We start from the raw sequence: 22,315 nt of genomic DNA, 5'->3' as shown, positions 1-22,315 counted from the left end.
TTATGAAATTTATTAATAATTAATAATTTCGAATATCTCAAAGGTTATATTCTTACATGCCGTGGCCATAGGCTTGCAAGAAGTAAGCCCTTGATATATGATACTCTGGTTATTAATATTCAATAAATTATGAAATATGGAAAAATTTATAATATGGCAATCAACAATTTTTCTTTTTAACAGTAACACAGTATCTGACTACATATATCTAACTATCCAATATTGTTGTAATACACTAAGGTAATTTTATGATTCTACACAACAGAGAAAGTAATTAATACAAAATCAAATAAACATCTCACCACACCCGGACGTCAGACTAGGCAACTCTCCCGTGGATTTAGCTGGCAGTGGAACGCCTTTAGACTGATATATAGGCAAGTGATAGATTCAATAGGGGAGAATGTAGGAAGTTATAAGTTTAGAGGTTTAAAGTTTTAGGAAGTTTGAAAAGATGGAAGAGTAGTTATTCAGCAGAGATCTTCTTCAGATGTCAGGTCTTTCCATGAGGTCTTTATGAGGGTTTTTCTTCTTTTCATGAGGTTTTTTTTTCTTTTGTTACAGCACATGGGCTTTTTATATCCACTAGTCCATTGTTCTAAGATACCTTCCCACCAGGCTTCCTGATTGGCTAGTTGAGAAATGTGTGTACATAAGCTATTTCTCACCTGCCCGCCAGGTGGCGGTCATGTATCACAGAACAATGTGAGTATTTGATATGACTCATATCTTGGGTGGAATCTTCAGGTAATTTCAGGAATAAAATATACAGCACTTTCCAGATATAGCAGTGATCATACCTATGATATTCTAAATAGGGACCATGGAATATAGGTGTATATTCGGTTATTCCTCCTTGAAGTATCATCCTGTTTGTTTCCTGATAAGACATGTAACTAATGCTAGTTTATAATACATCTTACTTCCCATCATCTCAATACTCAAGTTAGTGATATATAGTTCCCATTGCTGAGTATTTAGTGGTGTTTAAAGTCTATGACATCTTATTTATAATCTGTTTTTGTAGTACATTTTTGTAATGATATACAGTGAACTTTTAAACTTAAATGTCCTGAATTTCACCCCTTGGTTTCAGCATCAACATTTCCTCTGTGTAGGGAAAAAATCTCTGTTTGCCTAGCCCTTGTATCGGACTCATGGTAAACAATTGTTAATGCTTTCACCCTTGGTGAACAATAGTAGATAGTAATAGTTTCAGAGGTTTGTTGGTTCATCACACTCTACAGGTTTTGGTTAAGCTTCCAAACAGTTGAGTTCCCGTCTCATTATTGTTGAAATGTTTACAAGTCAGAGTCCTATGTGTTTGACTTTCTGTAGATGCATTCTTCTCACTTCCATATACAAATAGTCCTTGTTGACAGTTCAAACATCCCATTGTCTTGGAAAAGTCTTAATTCCCTGTTCTCTTCATTTCTTTAACTAGAATTCTTGAAGGTTTAACCAAGACAAAATTAACTCTTAACATCCGGTTCTGCTGAGCTGTTTGCTATATAACATTATGTCTTGATAAAAGTCATATTCTTGAGACATGATTCAAAAGCCCACAACAACTAGTTGGGGCCTCTATGAACTGGACCATAAAATTGTCCTGTAGTAGGTTTATATATTTTTACCCTTTAACTGTTCTTGCAGTACCATTACTCCATTCCCTTTCCGGGTAGTTACCATCCCCCATTATTATCACTGTCCCAGCCCTTTCCATCTGTGGGAGGAGCTGAGTCTCCACCTCCTCATTAACACTGGGAGACCTATAACAAACTCCAATGATGCCCTTTGCAGTACCACCCCCCATGTGCAGTTCCACCCATAATACTTCAGCCTCATCACACTCTCCATCAACTAGGTCCTCTTTCACACTCGCTCTGAGATCACTTCTCACATAGAGACAGACTCCACCCCCTTTCCTATTTCCCCCGTCTCTCCGAAAGAGAACCTAGCCAGGAATATGAATGGCCCAGTCATGTGAGGAATGAAGCCAAGATTCAGCAATACCAATTCAATCCTAGTTCTCTTCATGCACCAAACCTTCCAACTCACCTATTGTGCTGGGCACACTTCTGGCATTGGGGAACAAACACTTTCATTCACTGACACCTTGTCCATTCACTGACACCTTGTTCATTCACTGACACCTTGTTCATTCACTGACACCTTGTTCATTCACCGACACCTTGTTCATTCACCGACACCTTGTTCATTCACTGACACCTTGTCCATTCACCGACACCTTGTTCATTCACGGACACCTTGTTTATTCAGGGACACCTTGTTCATTCACCGACACCTTGTTCACACGGATTTTTTGTATTTTTTATTTGCATACAAATGGTACCAATTGCATTGGTTGTTTGTAACATGGGAAACTTCTTATCATCTACCATAGCCTTCCCCCCATCTTAACCCATTCCACCCACCAATAAGTACTGACCCGTCTGATCTGTCTACCCCATTATAATACCTGATGTACAGGAAAACAGGACTTCAGTGAGGAACATTTCCCTCACTCAGGACAGGAAAGTGGATTCTCCCCCATGTGAGATCTTTGATGTATGTAAAGACTGGACTTCTGTGAAAAACATTTCCCGCACTCAGGACAAGAATACGGCTTCTCCCCAGTGTGAGATCTCTGATGTCTGTTAAAATGGGACTTAACTGAAAAACATTTCCCACACTCAGGACAGGAATACGGCTTCTCTCCCGTGTGAGATCTCTGATGTATGTAAAGACTGGACTTCACTGAAAAACATTTCCCACACTCAGGACAGGAATATGGCTTCTCTCCTGTGTGAGATCTTTGATGTGTGTAAAGACTGGACTTCACTGAAAAACATTTCCCACACTCAGGACAAGAATGTGGCTTCTCCCCCGTGTGAGATCTCTGATGATTATCAAGTTTGGACTTCTGTGAAAAACATTTCCCGCACTCAGGACAAGAATACGGCTTCTCCCCCGTGTGAGATCTCTGATGTCTGTTAAAATGGGACTTAACTGAAAAACATTTCCCACACTCAGGACAGGAATACGGCTTCTCTCCTATGTGAGATTTCTGATGTGTGGAAAGACTGGACTTCACTGAAAAACATTTCCCACACTCAGGACAAGAATACGGCTTCTCCCCTGTGTGAGATCTTTGATGTGTGTAAAGATGGGACTTCACTGAAAAACATTTCCCACAATCAGGACAGGAATGTGGCTTCTCCCCCGTGTGAGATCTCTGATGTGTGTAAAGACTGGACTTCACTGAAAAACATTTCCCACACTCAGGACAGGAATATGGCTTCTCCCCTGTGTGAGATCTTTGATGTGTGTAAAGATGGGACTTCACTGAAAAACATTTTCCACACTCAGGACAGGAATATGGCTTCTCCCCTGTGTGAGATCTCTGATGTTTGTAAAGATGGAACTTCGATAAAAAACATTTCCCGCACTCAGTACAAGAAAATGGCTTCTCCCCCGTGTGAGATAGCTGATGTATGTAAAAATAGGACTTCTGTGAAAAACATTTCCCGCACTCAGGACAGGAATATGGCTTCTCCCCAGTGTGAGATCTTTGATGTGTATAAAGATGGGACGTCACTGAAAAACATTTCCCACACTGAGAACAGCAATACGGCTTCTCCCCCGTATGAGATCTCTGATGTTTGTAAAGATGGGACCTCACTGAAAAACATTTCCCGCACACAGAACAGGAATGTGGCTTCTCTCCTGTGTGAAATCTTTTATGCCCATTCAGACCAGATTTAGACTGGAAACCTTTCCCGCACTCAGGACAGGAGAACCTCTTCCCTGTTGGAAGGCCGGTCCGGTCCCGCACAGTCTGAGGTTCCGCAGGATACGAGGAATCTGATGGTCCATCTACACTGGGAGGTGCCGGATGGACATTGGAGGGAGCCGGGTTTTCTCCTGGACTATACTGTGTGATGTCCTCATCTTCTACTTTCCAGTCTGGAGACAAAGTGAGACAATCCTCGGAGGTTTTCCTCATCTCCAGGCCAGGAACTAAAATACAAAGAGGATTACTAGACAGGAGCTGATTGGTTCCCCCAAACCAGGATTAACTGAGCATCACCAGAGGTCAGAGAGTGAGGATGGGGGAGAACAACTATGTCCAGCTGGGAGGAAATGGGTGTAACAAAAGAGAATCCATGTTATGTGTATATATAGCAGTGGGGGGAGGGGGGAGAGCAGAAGACAGGAGTATGGAATGTACAACAGAGTATATAGTGCAGGGGTCAGGAGTATGTAATGTACAACATAGAGTATATAGTGCAGGGGTCAGGAGTATGTAATGTACAACATAGAGTATATAGTGCAGGGGTCAGGAGTATGTAATGTACAACATAGAGTATATAGTGCAGGGGTCAGGAGTATGTAATGTATAATATAAATTATACAGTGTAAGGGTCAGGACTCATAATATTGGTATTCAGTAATCAGTGGAAGATTAAATGTTTACTGTAGACAAGTTGCAGAGATCCCACACCGCTGCCTCCCATCTCCTGAGACTGCACTCAGTGACTTGGGTCTGAGACACTACAGACATATCCCTCCACCCGGCACAGCCAGCAGATAACAGAGCAAGTACCCTGGGAGAAATGATCGGTCAGAGATCTTACTAGACCCGGCCATGGGGAAGAATATCCAAATCACATGTCCCAGGTGCCTAGGTGTATGGTGAAAATCAACATTTTTCTGCCAGCTGAACCCCAGAACCTCCATAAATCCAGTCTAGATACATAAATTGTGTCTGCAGCACAGAGAAGGAAGATTATCCGAGAGAAATCCAGGAATACAGGACGGGGAACACAGCTCAGGAAAGTGACCAGGGGATTACAGGCTGATATCACCCAGTCCCCGCCCTACTCTGGACCAATCAGTGAGCAGTATGGGTGGAGGAATGGATTTAGTGTTCATGACCCACCTGTGCTGATCTCTGTAGGAGTGTCCTCCTCTATAAATGTCCCCGTTATTCCATCCTCCTCCATAGACTGCTGATCATCCCTCACATACGCCTCTTCTTCTTCTGCTTTCACCTCAAATTCTATATCGATTGGATCTCCACTCTAAATCAAGGAAATGAGAGAAAATATCATCTGTAAAATGTAAGATTTATGATTGTGACATCACACACAAAATCCACACATTGTCTCCCTTCACAGAAGCAGATCACATGTGATATGTCGGTACATTTCCCCTAAATACCGCATGCCATCCTGAAACTGTCCATTTCCTATCCCGTGTTGCGGTATTGACCACAAACACTGAACACGCTCAGTAAATACCGCATGAACAGGCGTTACATTCACAGAAGGAAATAAAGAATGAAATGCATGCGGTCATTAATTAGTGGTGGAGACATGCGGCATTCAGGAAATGTGTACTGCTTGTGAAAGAGTGGGCGGCCGCTGGCATCCTTAACAACCAGTAAACAACATGGTTGTTAGGGAGCGAGCGTCCGCCACGTCCTAACAAACCGATAAATCTAAAAAAAAGAATTACCGGCAATGAAATATTAAGAAAATGGCGTGGGGTCCCCCCCTTGGGTCTGGTATGGATTTTGAGGGGGACCCCTTGCCAAAATGAAAGAAATACATACCAGACCCCTATCTGAGCATGCAGCCCAGCAGGTCAGGAATGGGGGGGACGAGCAAGCAACCCCCCATCCTGAAACATACCAGGCCACGTGCCCTTAACATGGAGTGGATGTTCTGGGGCAGGGGGGCTTTGCTCCCCCAGAGCACCTTGTCCATGTTGATGAGGACAAGGGACTCTTCCCCCCAACCCAGGCTAGTGGCTGTGGGGGTTTGCAGGCAGAGGACTTACAACATTTAACAAGGAGGCCCTCAGATCCCTCACCCCATGTGAATGAGTATGGGGTACATGGTACCCCTAATTATTCACCCCAAAAAGTATTCTGTTAAATACAGCAGGCAGTTTTTGACAAGTCCTTTATTAAAAAAGAAAACTAAAGCAAAATGTCCCCCCGGTGTAGATCCATCATCAATCACGATGCTCGCTGTCACCGCTGACTCGGACAGAAAAGCTCCGCTCCCAATGAAGACTCCCCTCTGTCTGACAGCTCTGCTGCCTCCTGCCACTAAATATACTAAGGGACGGTGCCACTCGGTGACGTCACTGACCGGGGCATGTTGTATTGGTGACGTCACTGACCGGGGCATGTTGTATTGGTGACGTCACTGACCGGGGCATGTTGTATTGGTGATGTCACTGACCGGGGCATGTTGTATTGGTGACGTCACTGACCGGGGCATGTTGTATTGGTGACGTCACTGACCGGGGCATGTTGTATTGGTGACATCACTGACCGGGGCATGTTGTATTGGTGATGTCACTGACCGGGGCATGTTGTATTGGTGACATCACTGACCAGGGCATGTTGTATTGGTGACGTCACTGACCGGGGCATGTTGTATTGGTGACGTCACTGACCGGGGCATGTTGTATTGGTGACGTCACTGACCGGGGCATGTTGTATTGGTGACGTCACTGACCGGGGCATGTTGTATTGGTGACATCACAAGAGGGCAAGGCCACCCAGTGATGTCACAGGGTGGTAGCTCTCCTTAGTTTATTTAGAAGTGGAAGGCGGTGGAGCTGTCAGATGGCAGGAGGGGAGCTTTGTTTTTTCTTCCAGTCAGCGATGACAGCGAGTATCGTGATTGGATCACCAATGGATCTACATCAGGGGATATTGTTCTTTATTTTTGTTTTGTGAAAAATTACTTCCAGTGTTTTCTTAAACTACATTTTTTTTGGTGAATGAATAGGGGTACTATGTACTCTATACTCATTCACATTGTGGGGGGGCTGGGATCTGGGGGCCTCCTTGTTAAAGGTGGCTTCTAGATTCCAATAAGCCCCCCACCCACACCCACTGCCCAGGGTTGTGGGGAAGGAACCCTTGTCCCCATCGACATGGGGACAAGGTGCTTTTGGGAGGATAGAGTGCCCCTGCCCTGAAGCACCCACCCCATGTTGAGGGTATGTGGCCTGGTTTGGTTCAGGAGGAAGGTGGGCACTCACTAAGGGTCTGGTATTGATTTTGGAGGGGAACCCACGACATTATTTTTATAATTTTGGCATCGGGGTTCCCCTCAAAATCCATACCAGACCTGTCACAGCCATCAGCGGAGAACCTGTCGGCCGTCCGCTCCTTGTTTACTGGTTGTTGGGGACACTGGCGGCTGCCCTCTCCTTAACAACAAGCTATTTACAAGTGTTGCTATGGACACCAGTGGTAAATTCCCCGCAGGCTTCACTACTAAAAAACAGAATGCAGCATCTTACTACATACTGGGATACGGGAAGATACCGCTTTGTGATTGGAGCCCATAGTCTCTACAAGTCCATGTTCTAGATTCTCCATCCCACCAACCCTGTAATAGTGAGGGATGGTGTGATCTTCCTGTGTGGAATCCCAGGAATACAGAGGACGGGGACATCTCTCTGGGGGGTTCCTGGTATTAGGTGGCTCCATCATATCCTTGTGTCCTTCTGAAAACTCCTCCATCACTCCATACTCCTCATCCTCCTCTTTATACTCTTCTTTAACATCAATATTATCATCCCCGAGGATTCCACTCTGAAAGATATAATAAAACATTCATTGTAACAAACATGCTGTGTATAAATCACAACTACCAATAATTGTCATCATCTACCTGATGATGGTGAGGGATGGTGTGACCTTCCTGTGTGGAATCCCGGGAATACAGAGGACGGGGACATCTCTCTGGTGGGTTCCTGTAGCTGGATGACTCCACCATGGTGTCCTGGTACAGATCTTTGTGTTCTTCATGAATCTCTGACTCCTCCATCCCCCCATCCTCATCCTCCTCCTCTTTTATCTCTTCTTTAACCTCAACTTTAGGATCTCTCAGGTTTCCACTCTGAATATATAATAAAATGACATCAATGATAACAATGCAGATAATGTACAGATCCTAATGATACTATCAGTGATTGTTCCTCATCTACCTGATGATGGTGAGGGATGGTGTGACCTTCCTGTGTGGAATCCCGGGAATACAGAGGACGGGGACATCTCTCTGGTGGGTTCCTGGTATTAGGTGGCTCCATCATATCCTTGTGTCCTTCTGAAAACTCCTCCATCACTCCATACTCCTCATCCTCCTCTTTATACTCTTCTTTAACATCAATATTATCATCCCCGAGGATTCCACTCTGAAAGATATAATAAAACATTCATTGTAACAAACATGCTGTGTATAAATCACAACTACCAATAATTGTCATCATCTACCTGATGATGGTGAGGGATGGTGTGACCTTCCTGTGTGGAATCCCGGGAATACAGAGGACGGGGACATCTCTCTGGTGGGTTCCCATGACTGGATCCATCTGTAGGAAACACACACACTGACTGAATCCATTGTTTCTATGTGTTTATCAGATGATGGGGGATCTAGGTGGATCCTCCGTACTGCTCTCTCCTTTACAATAAAGTCTCCTCTTACCCGGTGATGTGAGGGGCGGCTGATTGTCCATCATGACGTCCTTGTAGAGATCCTTGTGTCCTTCTAAATACTCCCACTCCTCCATGGAGAAATAGACAGTGACACCCTGACACCTTATAGGAACCTGACACACACAATGATACAGTCACCATCCAGACACATCCCTTGTCTGTTACTGGAGAATGTCCCAGAATTCCCGGCACCGCTCACCTCTCCTGTCAGCAGCTCAGTGATCTCTCTGGTGACTTCTAGAATCTTCTTCTTCTTTCTCTCTTCTATCAGGGAGGGAGGTGGAGGCAATGTGATGTCATATGATCTCCAGACTTCACAGGAGGAAGACTCTACATCTGAACACAAATAGTCACATCAAATGATATTCCCAGAATCCTCCTCACCTCTCCATTCAGGTCTCCATTTTATTAAAGCCCCACTTCAGGCTGAGGTATAATTTCCCCCCACAGGACCCCCACACTACGCAGGGTATAAGGAATTCTGACGTCATTATACACAACGCAGGACCAACAGTTCTGTTTTGCTTATGAGGATGCCAATACCATAGAATAAAAAGAAAGGAGCCAAATGAAGGGACATTGGGAGTTGGAGCTGTGAGGTCAGTGTGATGTCATAGGATTCTCTGACTCTTGATGGAGGGACATTGAGAGGAGGAGCTGTGAGGTCAGTGTGATGTCATATGATTCTCTGACACCGGATGGACGGACATTGGGAGAAGGAGCTGTGAGGTCAGTGTGATGTCATAGGATTTTCTGACTCTAGATGGAGGGACATTGGGGGGAGGAGCTGTGAGGTCAGTGTGATGTCATAGGATTCTCTGACTCTAGATGGAAGGACATTGGGAGGAGGAGCTGTGAGGTCAGTGTGATGTCCTAGGATTCTCTGACTCTGGATGGAGGGAGATTGGGGGGAGGACCTGTGAGGTCAGTGTGATGTCCTAGGATTCTCTGACTCTAGATGGAGGGACATTGGGAGGAGGAGCTGTGAGGTCAGTGTGATGTCATAGGATTCTCTGAGTCTGGATGAAGGGACATTGGTGGAGGAGCTGAGAGGTCAGTGTGATGTCATAGGATTCTCTGACTCTGGATGGAGGGACATTGGGAGGAGGAGCTGTGAGGTCAGTGTGATGTCATAGGATTCTCTGACTCTGGATGGAGGGACATTGGGAGGAGGAGCTTTGGGGGGGGGGGGTGCTCTGTGAGGTTTTTGTACATTGCTCTCAGGTGCACCCCATTTCTCCAAACATGAAAGATGAACTTTGTCTTTGGGCTTTGCCAGGACACATCATATTTCTCAGATCTCCATGTACTCCGGAGACTTTATTGATCACATTTTAGGATGAATATCTGTGTCTGGGATCATTACGGAGAAATATGCTTTCTGGACATTTTAATTATTATTATACAGGATTTATGGCGCCAACAGTTTGCTCAGCGCTTTACAATGTAATGGGAGACAATACAGCAACAATACAGTTCAATACAAGAGGGTTTGGAGGGCCCTGATCCTGGGAGCTTACAATCTAGGAGGGAGGGGCTAGTGGTACAAAAGGTAGTAACTGTGGGGGATGGACTGGTAGGAGGAGTAGAAGATTCCATTATTAGCTGAGTGCAGGATAGGCTTCCCTGAAGAGATCGGTTTTCAGAGATAGCCTAAAAGTGAGCAGAGTAGGCGATAGTCTGATAAAATGGGGTAGAGAGTTCCAGAGGATGGGGGAAGCTCTGGAAAAGTCTTGGAGCTGAGCATGGGAGGAGGAGACAAGGGAGCTAAAGAGCAGGAGGTCATGCAAGGAGCGGAGAGGACGGTTTGGGTGATATTTAGAGACAAGATCGGTGATATAATTTGGGGCAGAGTTATAAATGGCTTTATATGTTATTGTTAATGTTTTGAATTTTATCCGTTGGGCAATGGGAAGCCAGTGGAGGGATTGGCAGAGAGGAGTGGAGGACACTAAGTGGAATTGGGGAGAGGGATTGGCAGAGAGGGGTGGAGGACACTGAATGGAGACCAGTGGAGGGATTGGCATAGAGGGGAGGACATTGAATGGAGGCCAGTGGAGGGATTGGCAGAGAGGAGTGGAGGACACTGAGAACGGTTAGTAAGGTGGATGAGTCTGGCAGCTGCATTCATGATAGAATGAAGAGGGGATAGCCTGCGATGAGGTCGGCCAATGAGGAGGGAGTTACAATAGTCAAGGTGAGATATAACAAGGGGGTGTATAAGTTGCTTAGTGGTTTCCGAGGTTAGGAACGGCCGTATCTTGGAGATGTTGCGGAGGTGAAGTCTACATGATTTGGACAGCGATTGGATTTGGCGGTGAAAGGACAGATGGGAGTCTAGGATTACACCTAGTACCCTGGCATGAGGGGAGGGACTGATGGGTGTATTATTGCTCTTGATGGAGAAGTTGGGAGAGGGGGCACAGGCTGGGGGGAATACTAAGAACTCAGTTTTGGAAAGATTGAGTTTGAGGAAGTGGAGTGACATCCATGCCGATATGTCACTTAGTAGGTTAGTAATACGAGAGGAGACTGAAGGGGTGAGGTGAGGAGGAGACTGAAGGGGTGAGGTGAGGAGGAGACTGAAGGGGCGAGGTGAGGAGGAGACTGAAGGGGCGAGGTGAGGAGGAGACTGAAGGGGCAAGGTGAGGAGGAGACTGAAGGGGCGAGATGAGGAGGAGACTGAAGGGGCGGGGTGAGGAGGAGACTGAAGGGGCGAGGTGAGGAGGAGACTGAAGGGGCGAGGTGAGGAGGAGACTGAAGGGGCGAGGTGAGTAGGAGACTGAAGGGGTGAGGTGAGGAGGAGACTGAAGGGGTGAGGTGAGGAGGAGACTGAAGGGGTGAGGTGAGGAGGAGACTGAAGGGGTGAGGTGAGGGGTAGAAAGATAGATTTGTGTCATCAGCATAGAGATGGTACTTAAAGCCATGGGAGTTTATCAAGTGACCAAGGGAGGAGGTGTAGATGGAGAAGAGAAGGGGTCCAAGGACAGAACCTTGAGGGACCCCTAAAGAGAGAGGGAGTGGAGAGGGGGAGAGAGAGTTATAGGTAACACTGAAGGAGCTCTGCGATAGGTAGGAGGAGAACCAGGAGAGAAGAGATGACAAGGTATTGATGAGAGTGACAAAGTCGTCTTGTTTGGCAACATGGAGGGAAGAATTTTATGTGAAGAAAGCAGATTTATATCGGGTGAATGCTTGCTGGGATTTAAACATACATAAAATAGTGAAGCGCTATATAAACCAAATCCTAATCATAAATAAAAATTCATACTTAATTGTGCAAAATGTGTCAACATATTAGTGCTCAGTGGTAAAAATGACCCGCAAACGGGAATAAACTATCCTTAATGTGACACCACTACACAAAGAATATATAGAAATAAATGAAGTTCAAGTGATATAAAGAAATATATATCGAATGCATTAACAATAAATTTTACAAAACTAATAACCTCTCAATATTAAATGACATAAGAATGTGAATCAATGCAAAAAAACCATCCGTGAATATTCAAAATATAAAGTCCATGCAAGTGAAACTGTCAAAAGGTGATCTTCACTCTGGTGAATAAATCCTCAGATGGCAGCAATGCCTTCTCACCTCCACACACTGACCACACAGGGCCAAAGGCTAGTAACCTCCTGTGTACCAGATCCTCATAAATATGCTCCTCATCCAGGGACCACAGGATAAATGGGGACTCCTCCCAAGCGTACTTTATCCACTCCACCTCCCCTCCAGGGTATATAAGTGAGACACAGAAAGATCCTTCCATAGTGCAGTATTGTTTATTATAAGAATGGATACAAGTTATATTGCATCACGTGTAATTCCCAGACACATCAGCCCGTCACCACATCCTATGGGTGTACTGCATGGTATCTGGGGGAAGCAATATGGCCGCTGCATCTGGACATGCATCACCTCGTAACCGGAAATGGCGTACCAACGCATTGTGTCACGTGCATCGGTACGCCATTTCTGGTTGCGAGGTGATGCATGTCCCTGGATGAGGAGCATATTTATGAGGATCTGGTACACAGGAGGTTACTAGCCTTTGGCCCTGTGTGGGTCAGTGTGTGGAGGGGAGCAGCATTGCTGACATCTGAGGATTTATTCACCAGAGTGAAGATCACCTTTTGACAGTTTCACTTGCATGGACTATGACTATGGAGGAAGAGGACAGACATGATTATGGAATAAAAGGACAGACATAACTATGGAATAAAAGGACGGACATGACTATGGAGGAAGAGGGTGGACATGACTATGGAGGAAGAGGACGGACATGACTAAGGAGGAAGAGGACAGACATGATTATGGAATAAAAGGACAGACATGACTATAGAGGAAGAGGACGGACATGACTATGGAGGAAGAGGACGGACATGACTATAGAGGAAGAGGACGGACATGACTATGGAGGAAGAGGACGGACATGACTATGGAGGAAGAGGACAGACATGACGGGGGGTTACTGGGTGTAAATAGAACATAACATCTTATTACCTCCTCTGCTGCCACTTCTAGCAACGTCTCCTCTCTGTTTCCTGTCTGTACCTGACATCACTTCCTGTCTGTACCATGACATCACTTCCTGTCTGTCTTCCATAGAGACTTCCTGTGTGGGTAGAAGTGAGATCCCCACCTTGTGGAGCTCAGAGGAACTGCAGCCCAGAGAATCATCTGGTAGTGTGACCCCGGCCTTGTGCTGGGTGTGTATGGATTGTAGATCCTTATAGAGGGGTCACCTCCACTCCCACCAAGGGGGACAGAAATATATGACTCCCTAGTCCAGCCTTTCTCAGCCAGGGTTCCTCCAAAGGTTTCTAGGGGCTCCTTCAGCAATGAACAATTCCTGTCTCTTAGTAACAAATGGCATCAATGATCTGTAAAATCCATTTCTTGGAATACATCACAGGACACGAAGCATCTTTATAAATCCTTCCTAACACTGTTATGCCCACCTACAGGTGATCTGACATTGGCAAACAATAGACAGGACGTCCCCTTGTAGAGCATATCTCCGACATAGGAAAGGTTTGTAGAAAGCCATAGCCCATAACAGGAGGGGACGGATCTCTGGGATTCCTGAGGGACTCCAAGAAATGGATTTTACAGATAAACCACAAAATGTCATTTTCTTTGTCGCACATCACAGGACACAGAACATCTTTTACATTCCTTACTAACAGGGATGTCCCACCTAGAACATGAGGGGAGGACAACAAGCCAACAGGTCCCAAAAACAACCAGAAATAGGAAAGAACCTCATGCAGCAGCCTGCAAAAACCAATGTGTCCAAAGGGAAGAGTCCTTAGTGACTCCAACATCCACCTGGTAACATCATAAAGAGTGCACCGAAGACCAGGTAGAGGCTTCACCAACATGATACACTGAAGGTAGGTAGTGTCATCCCTTATAAAGGGGGAACCTGTCCTTTCATACTGGAAACTGGAGCAACAAGCCGACAAATTCAGGGAATAAACATAGACATGGAAGCTGCGGAATCCTTCTATTCGGTCCTCAGGAGCCACAAAGAGAAATCCTGTCGCCAAATTGCGGCTGTCAACTACAGGTAACCTGATAGACAAACAAATATCCAACGTGATAAAAACCTATTCCCCCAGTTACTGAGCCTGAGGGCAAAGGGAGGTAATACACTGTCCTGGCTGAGATGAGGGTAAAGGAAGGTAATACGCTGTCCCGGCTGAGATGAGGTTAAAGGAAGGTAATACGCTGTCCCGGCTGAGATGAGGGTAAAGGGAGGTAATACGCTGTCCCGGCTGAGATGAGGGTAAAGGGAGGTAATACGCTGTCCCGGCTGAGATAAGGGTAAAGGAAGGTAATACGCTGTCCCGGCTGAGATGAGGGTAAAGGAAGGTAATACGCCGTCCCGGCTGAGAGGAGGGTAAAGGAAGGTAATACGCCGTCCCGGCTGAGATGAGGGTAAAGGAAGGTAATACGCCGTCCCGGCTGAGATGAGGGTAAAGGAAGGTAATACGCCGTCCCGGCTGAGATGAGGGTAAAGGAAGGTAATACGCCGTCCCGGCTGAGATGAGGGTAAAGGAAGGTAATACGCCGTCCCGGCTGAGATGAGGGTAAAGGAAGGTAATACGCCGTCCCGGCTGAGATGAGGGTAAAGGAAGGTAATACGCTGTCCCGGCTGAGATGAGGGTAAAGGAAGGTAATACGCTGTCCCGGCTGAGATGAGGGTAAAGGAAGGTAATACAATGTCCCGGCTGAGAGGAGGGTAAAGGAAGGTAATACGCTGTCCCGGCTGAGATGAGGGTAAAGGAAGGTAATACGCTGTCCCGGCTGAGATGAGGGTAAAGGGAGGTAATACGCTGTCCCGGCTGAGATGAGGGTAAAGGAAGGTAATACGCTGTCCCGGCTGAGATGAGGGTAAAGGAAGGTAATACGCTGTCCCGGCTGAGATGAGGGTAAAGGAAGGTAATACGCTGTCCTGGCTGAGATGAGGGTAAAGGGAGGTAATACGCTGTCCCGGCTGAGATGAGGGTAAAGGAAGGAAATGACTTCCGGTTCCGGCGCCGGATGCTGTAGTTCGTGAGACCCGCGGCTCCCGGGATCCCGGCTCTATAAAGCCTGCCTACTGCCTCGGGGACCCCCGCTATATAGCCTTGGGGTGCCCCTTACCTTCCTGCAGCAGCCCCAGCATGAAGCGGAACCTTCTGCCGGCGCAGTCCGGCCATGAGTCGGCGGCCAGAGCGGAGGGATGCGGCTTTCCCCCTTCTGCAGCCACGATGGCCGACGATGCCTGTCACAGCATGGACACAGGCACAGAGCGGGATCTCAACGTGGGAGCAGGTATGACAGAGCCTCTCCCCACCATCCTCACTGCCTCTCCACTCCCTCCTGGCATTGATAACACTCCTGAGCAGTATGATAAAATAGCTCAGGCAGTGTCCTCTATTCTGCTCCCAAATATCACACAGGCTGTAGATAGAGCTGTCAGCTTGGGCATTGAACAGCTAAGAAAAGACTTAGGCGATCATTCTAAACGTTTATCTGAGGCTGAGCAGCGCATATCGGATTTAGAAGATGAAGTCCATTCAATGCAAGCGGTTACGTCACAATCCAATCGTGTACAGCAAAGTATATTGGATAAAATCGATGATCTGGAAAATCGATCACGTAGGAATAACCTACGCATTGTGGGTCTCCCAGAATCCTTTAATACAGGTTCTCTCCCCAATCTCTGATCAGCGCGGATCCCTGCAGCTTTGGGGCTATCCTCCTCTTGTCAGGTAGAGAGAGCTCTGAGGAAGAGGCAAGTCCTCGAAACGCGTCAGACTTTTGGATGTCTAAACTCCCTATTGCGGACTGTTACTCAGCGCGGTGTTGATCCAGCTGTTCTTTTATGACGTGCCTTGACTATATTGTCGTTTGTGAGTACAACACCTACTTTATTATTTATTTTTTATTAAACATTTTTTATGGTAATGCACTAGGCCTGTGCGCCCTCTTTTTGTTCTTTCCCCATTCAGTATATTTGGATTCCCCCGGTCCATTTGAGGGCAGCAAGGTGTGCATGTTCCAGGACATTCTTAATGTGGTTGTAGCATCGAGTCCATCCCCAAGCGCAGGAGCATTTGTGTTTGCTAGAGAGAGCTCATCGCCTGGGGCCCCCATCTAATGAGCGTCGTGCACCACGCTCTGTGATTGTCCGCTATCTCAACTATGCTGACCGCATAGCAATCCTCACCTCTTTCCGTAACTCCCGTTCTCTGCAAATTGAGGGTCACAAATTACTACTATTTGCGGACTACTCACAGGAAGTATCACATAAACGGAAAGCATTTCAGCATGTTTGTGCCACTCTTTACCAGAAAGGAATAAAGTTCACATTTGCATATCCGTCCACGTTACGTTTCACTGCACCATCTGGGGACTCCAAATCTTTCGTTCATCCTGAAGAAGCCCACCAATATCTGCAAGACCACCTAAATGACGGGGATCAGTTGTCACAACTCGCGGGTAGGAATTTTGGCCCTAGAGACCAACGCAGTCCTCGCAAAGACCCCCCTAAACGTCAACGCACCAATCCAGCGTCCTCCAAATCTCACCCGCCTTGAAGGTCTACGAGGCCATCGGTCTCTTCACAACTTCTTCAAGCTTTTCTCCTGGTCCGATTGGTTCAATTGGAAGTGTTTTCAATTTTTTTGATTGGTTTCTCTTGCTATTTTCTGAAATGCTAACACACTCCAAAGTCTGAGTTTATTGGCTGTTCAGCACGAGATGTTTTTTTCATTATCTGATGTTGAGGTGTTTCCTCGCACTCACCTGTTTCAATGTTACTGTTTAATTTATCTATATGTCTGATTTTACTACTTCCTTACTCCTGCGTGTGCCTGGTTCCATATTTCAGCAGTGCTGTGGGTGGTGGGGTGCTGGAGCCGTTGTTGGGAATAAGTTTGAGGGACGCCCTCCCTCATCTCAACAATTCTACTTTGGTCCCTGGGGCAGGCTCCTCTCCCAGCTTTTCCCGGTCACACTGGTATTGGTGGAAACAGCATGCGGAATGACGTGAAGTCCTGTATTCTGTACTGGTATATTGTATGCTTTGAAAAAGCCTTTGATAACGTCAGTTTTCAATGGCTCAAATTAGTTCTCGCTAAATTTGGCTTTTCCGGTCCATTTACAGTTAATTCAAGCTATGTATACTGCCCCAATGGCCCAGATAGTAGCGGCGGGAAAAATATCCAACCCTTTTCTATTACATAAGGGAACAAGGCAAGGGTGTCCATTATTCCCCCTGCTTTTCAATCTTGCATTGGAACCTCTAGCCCGTTATTTCAGTCACACCTCCATGGTGTTCCAATTGGTCAACAGGATCTTCGCTTAGCTTTATTTGCTGAAGATATATTAATATTCACTTCTAACCCGACTCTAGATTTACCATATATCCAGACAGTTTTTGCAGAATTTCGGTGCTGTTTCGGGCCTCCGTATAAATTATACGAAAAGTGAGGTTCTTCCCCTATACCATGCTCGACTTCCTGATTGGGCCTGCAACTCTCTCTTTAAAATGAATACTAATCATATTACTTATCTGGGTATTAAAATTGGGAAATTAGCCTCGTCCCTTTATTCTCTGAATTATTCGCCAGTCATTCAAAACATTTTAGGGGAACTGGAAATGTGGAAAGACCTGCCGCTATCACTCATGGGCAGAGCCCATCTCTTCAAGATGATGAGTTTTCCGAAGCTTTTATACCCTCTCCAAACTATCCCACTCCTGCTCAAACATACGGATATAGTCAAGCTAAACAAGGCGATTTCTAGTTTCCTATGGAGGGGGCGCCGCCCGCGCATAGCTATACATAAGTTGTTTCTCCCTAGATGTGAGGGCGGACTGGGCCTCCCCAACATTAGGCTTTATAATCTATCTTACATTTTACGGGTGTGTATAGATTGGCTCTCCCGAGCGTCCGTGTTCTCCAATTACCAACTTGAATTAGCCATGGTGAGCCCGTTCGATCTGTCAGCCCTTCTACATTCTAACTCCAACTCAATAGCGGAACATCTTAAACATAATCCACTCATACGGGACACACTCTTCACATGGAGGGAGATCAGACGTAGACTAGGAGTTTCTCCCTGGCTATCTCCTTTTCTTCCCATTCATCACAATCCTTCCTTCTCTGTCTCTCAACAACATGCAGCTTACGATCAGTGGTACAACCAGGGTCTTAGACTTGTTAGCCAATTGTATGACTTTTCATCAGGATCTCCCCTTCCGTTCCAACAAATCCTTAGCTCGTTTGAGTTGCCTTCTCATCATTTTTTGTACATTTTACAAGTCAGGAATTTTGTGCAATCCATAGCACAGAATAAACCCACTCGTTTCTGCACGACTGTGATAGAGGTCCTTGTAAGGAATCAGAAATATAACATATCTAATATATATAGTCAATTGTCTATGCAATACGCAACACCGCTGGAATCCTCCACATCCATCAAATCATGGATCCGAGACTTTGACAACGCTTTCACTGCGGAACAACTACTCACAGGCTTTAACATGACCTGTGCGTTCAACACAAACAAATTTTGGTGGGAGCAGCAGTTTAAAATTATGCACCATGCTTATATGCCCTGTCTGTACTCACGTTCAGACTCAACGATCTCTACGTGTCCGCTCTGTGGTTCATATAAGCCGTCACTTCACCACAGGTTCTGGAGTTGCCCATTGATCTCTACCTTCTGGAACCAACTTTTGAACTTCATGCTCTTCATCACTACTCTCCCGTTACCTAGAGACCCACTGCTTCTTCTTTTCGGCAACTTGGATGCTTCCGTGTCTGCTGCTTCACATCAGCACATTGCTATGCTCAGAGCCGCCAAACCGTGGCTGTCCACTTGTTTGATGGCTGCGAGAAGGTCTATTCTGAAAAAATGGGTTTCCAACTGCCCGCCAACCATCGCGGATGTCAAATTGGAACTTAACTTCCTACTTCGCTTGGATCGGCTCAGCATCCATATCTCTCCATCCACATCAGGAGAGGAAAAGTTCAACCGCAAGTGGGGTCAATATGTTTCAAGAATATTTCCTACCTCGGAGATCCAGCTTCCCTCCCACGGATTTCTAACCTAGTCCTAACTTAGCCTCTAGGCGATTCCTGATGCACTGTGTTTTATTTGTCTTAGGGGGCAAATGATTGCTAAATTACCTTCTCTAAGTTTTCCTGGACCTTTAACACAAAAAAATAATTTGCGCTAGTAAATATAAAATTATCTCCATAAATCAAATATATAAATGGTGCGAAAAAATATATATATAAAAAATAAAAAGTCCACACTTTGAAATATGTGACACAAAAAACGTGCACCAAAAAATATAAATAAATGTGACAATACCACCACCAAAAATATAAATATGAATAAACTCACCAGAGCTAGAAAAATTTTTTTAAAACATGTATTGCTCTGGGAACAGTAGTATTAATAAATGATAAGTCATTCATAGATGTATCTTCAAGGAATAGTATTCTGCAGAGCCCAGATCCACATAGACCAATTTCAGATGGAGCAAATTGCTTTCAAATCAATTATCATCAAGGAAATCCACTTCTCAAGAAAGCCACCTTTAAACGTATCCAAGGAGGGAAACGCCATACACTCGGAAGCGCTCTGCGAGGACGTTGATGACGAAACGCGTAGGGCGGAGCTTGATCGATGTGACGTCATTACGTTTCCCATGAGCTACTGCGCATGTGCCGAGTAGCTGGGTCTGTTTTGCTGTGTTTGCTGTTGATGCTGGTGTCGGCTGGGACACCCTTTGAGCTAAGTGCAATGAGTACTTAATAAAAAGATGTTGTTTTAATAATACTGCACCATGAAGTTCTTCTGTTTCTTCCGAGTGTCTGGCGTTTCCCTCCTTGGATACGTTTAAAGGTGGCTTTCTTGAGAAGTGGATTTCCTTGATGATAATTGATTTGAAAGCAATTTGCTCCATCTGAAATTGGTCTATGTGGATCTGGGCTCTGCAGAATACTATTCCTTGAAGATACATCTATGAATGACTTATCATTTATTAATACTACTGTTCCCAGAGCAATACATGTTTTAAAATTTTTTTTTTAGCTCTGGTGAGTTTATTCATATTTATATTTTTGGTGGTGGTATTGTCACATTTATTTATATTTTTTGGTGCACGTTTTTTGTGTCACATATTTCAAAGTGTGGACTTTTTATTTTTTATATATATATTTTTTTGCACCATTTATATATTTGATTTATGGAGATAATTTTATATTTACTAGCGCAAATTATTTTTTTGTGTTATTTGTTACACCTTATTGATTTATGGTGATTTTTTGCAGCTGGTATATGATAATAAGTGATTTATAGATATTTTTTCCTTTTTCCATAGGCGCCATTATATATATTTTTCTATTTTCCTGGACCTTTACTCAACTATTTTGGCAATCTGCCCTTTTTCCACCTTGGCTTCTGTTTTCTTATTCTCTCTTTCACAATCTCGCTTCACTGCTGACTCTTAGTGAAGCGTCCCCGTAATAGCACATTTTCACACATAATGTCAAGTTGCTTCCTATTATATTATCATAGTAGCCTATTATTCTATCACCCTATTATCTTAGTGTCCTAATTTCTATATTCTGGCCTGTCCTCTTGGTCTTCTGGTCTCTGATCTCTGATCTTTGGTAACAAAATTCCTTGTCCTCCTTTTCTCCTTCTTTTCTTTCCTGTCCGTATATTCTTTTCTGGGCTGGTTCTTTCAGCTCCTTGTTCTTCTTTCTTCACTGCTCTATCTCTACCTTCTGCTCTCATTTTGCCTCTACTTCTTACCCATATACACGATGACCTTCCTCTTGGTCATTTGACAAATGGTCAACATGGCATACATTTGCGTATCTCTAGATTACTCATACATACGAAGGTATATACATGTACCTTTCTAAATCCTGGATACTCTATTCTTAAGCCCTTGCAACCTCATACATCATACGATGTCTCCTTTCCTATAAGTAACTTACTAAATTTCTCTGATTCCTCTTTGTTTCTCTCAGGGCTTTGGCAATTTGTTTTTGTGTAAAATTGTAATTTCTTGAATTTTTCACCTGCTTTGGCATGTTGCCACGCTATGAATACTGCATAAATTCACTGTTGGTTAATGTGTGTATACAATAAAACCAAATAAAGTTTCTTTAAAAAAAAAAAAGCCAGCCTGGGCAGTATGGGTAAGGGAGGGTAATATTGCAGCCAAGAGGGATGTGACTATTTCAGAGAGTATTTTAGTGTCCACATTTAGGATGGATATAGTTCGGTAAGACCCCAATTCAGTGGGGTACTTGCCCTTATTAGAAATCAATTTCATAGTCTTGGTGACCCATCAGAATTTGTGGGCCCCTCTCCCAAACCTCGTTATATACTGTCAGTAGCTGAGGGATGATGAGAGTCCATCAGCCTTTAATCACCTCAGACTCTTCCTTTAATAAAATAGGGACATTTACAGATTGCAGGTGGGAGGGGCCAATAGTGAGTAAATGAAGTGAGTCTAGGAATTTTGTGGTCACCTCAAGGTCTTGGATCTAGATATAGAGTGGCACAAATATCTTCCAGTATTTTATTGGTTTCTTCTGGGGAGGAGACAAGGGTAGCAGAAGTATCCTTTAGGGAGGCTACATGAGTTGGTTGGAAAGACCCTTTGCTTACCCACCTTATCATCATATTTACACAATTGTGAATCAGCATAGGAACCATTTATATGTTTGTAATTCTCTACCCAAAGATCAAAGAGGTGTTTGGCTTCATGCCAATGCTTTCTGTGCTCAGAGGTATTCTGCTTTGTCAATGTTTTATATGAGGAAACATCCTTCCCCTAATAAAAGGCTTGGCAGCTTCCCAGAACAAGTGTGGGTCACATTGATGGGATTCATTAGTGGTGGTGTACTCTAGCCAAGCATCGCTATCAGCGTGTATGAAGTTCACCTTACATGTCAGATAGGAAGGAAATCTCCAAATATTTGGGGGGCCTGTGGTTCGAGGGTCTGCCAAAGAAACAGAGGTGGGGCTATGGTCTGATATAATCAAGTCGTGTATGGCCATATGATGGACATGAGGGAAAAGGGAAGTGCTGCAATAAAGATAGTCTAGCTTGGCAAATGTATTGTGAGAATATGAAGTAAACTCCCTGTGTGTGGGGTGCGCCAATCACCAGGGGTCTAATAATCCTCTGGCAGAAATCACCTGTGCTAATGAGAAGAGCCAGTAGACACCTTTGCATGGGTGGACCTTGT

At 44.9% G+C, this 22,315-nt stretch overlaps 1 protein-coding gene across 1 annotated transcript in view; it reads right to left on the bottom strand.

Annotated features, from left to right (window-relative positions):
* LOC149462495 (uncharacterized) overlaps positions 1–4,267 on the bottom strand; it is an 83,774-nt gene extending 79,507 nt beyond the window's left edge. Inside the window, exon 1 of the mRNA XM_089676834.1 lies at positions 2,525–4,267. Within this exon, the coding sequence (XP_089532960.1) occupies positions 2,525–4,006 (1,482 nt within the window). The 5' untranslated portion in view covers positions 4,007–4,267. The remainder of the gene's footprint in view (positions 1–2,524) is intronic.
* Positions 4,268–22,315: the final 18,048 nt, after the last annotated feature.

The sequence above is a fragment of the Staurois parvus genome, unplaced genomic scaffold (assembly GCF_062004578.1).
Source record: "Staurois parvus isolate SC_StPar_1 unplaced genomic scaffold, SC_StPar_1.0 ptg000174l, whole genome shotgun sequence".
Lineage (NCBI taxonomy): Eukaryota > Metazoa > Chordata > Amphibia > Anura > Ranidae > Staurois > Staurois parvus.
The sequence above is the reverse complement of the archived record's forward strand: the minus strand, read 5'-3'. Positions and strand labels throughout refer to the sequence as shown.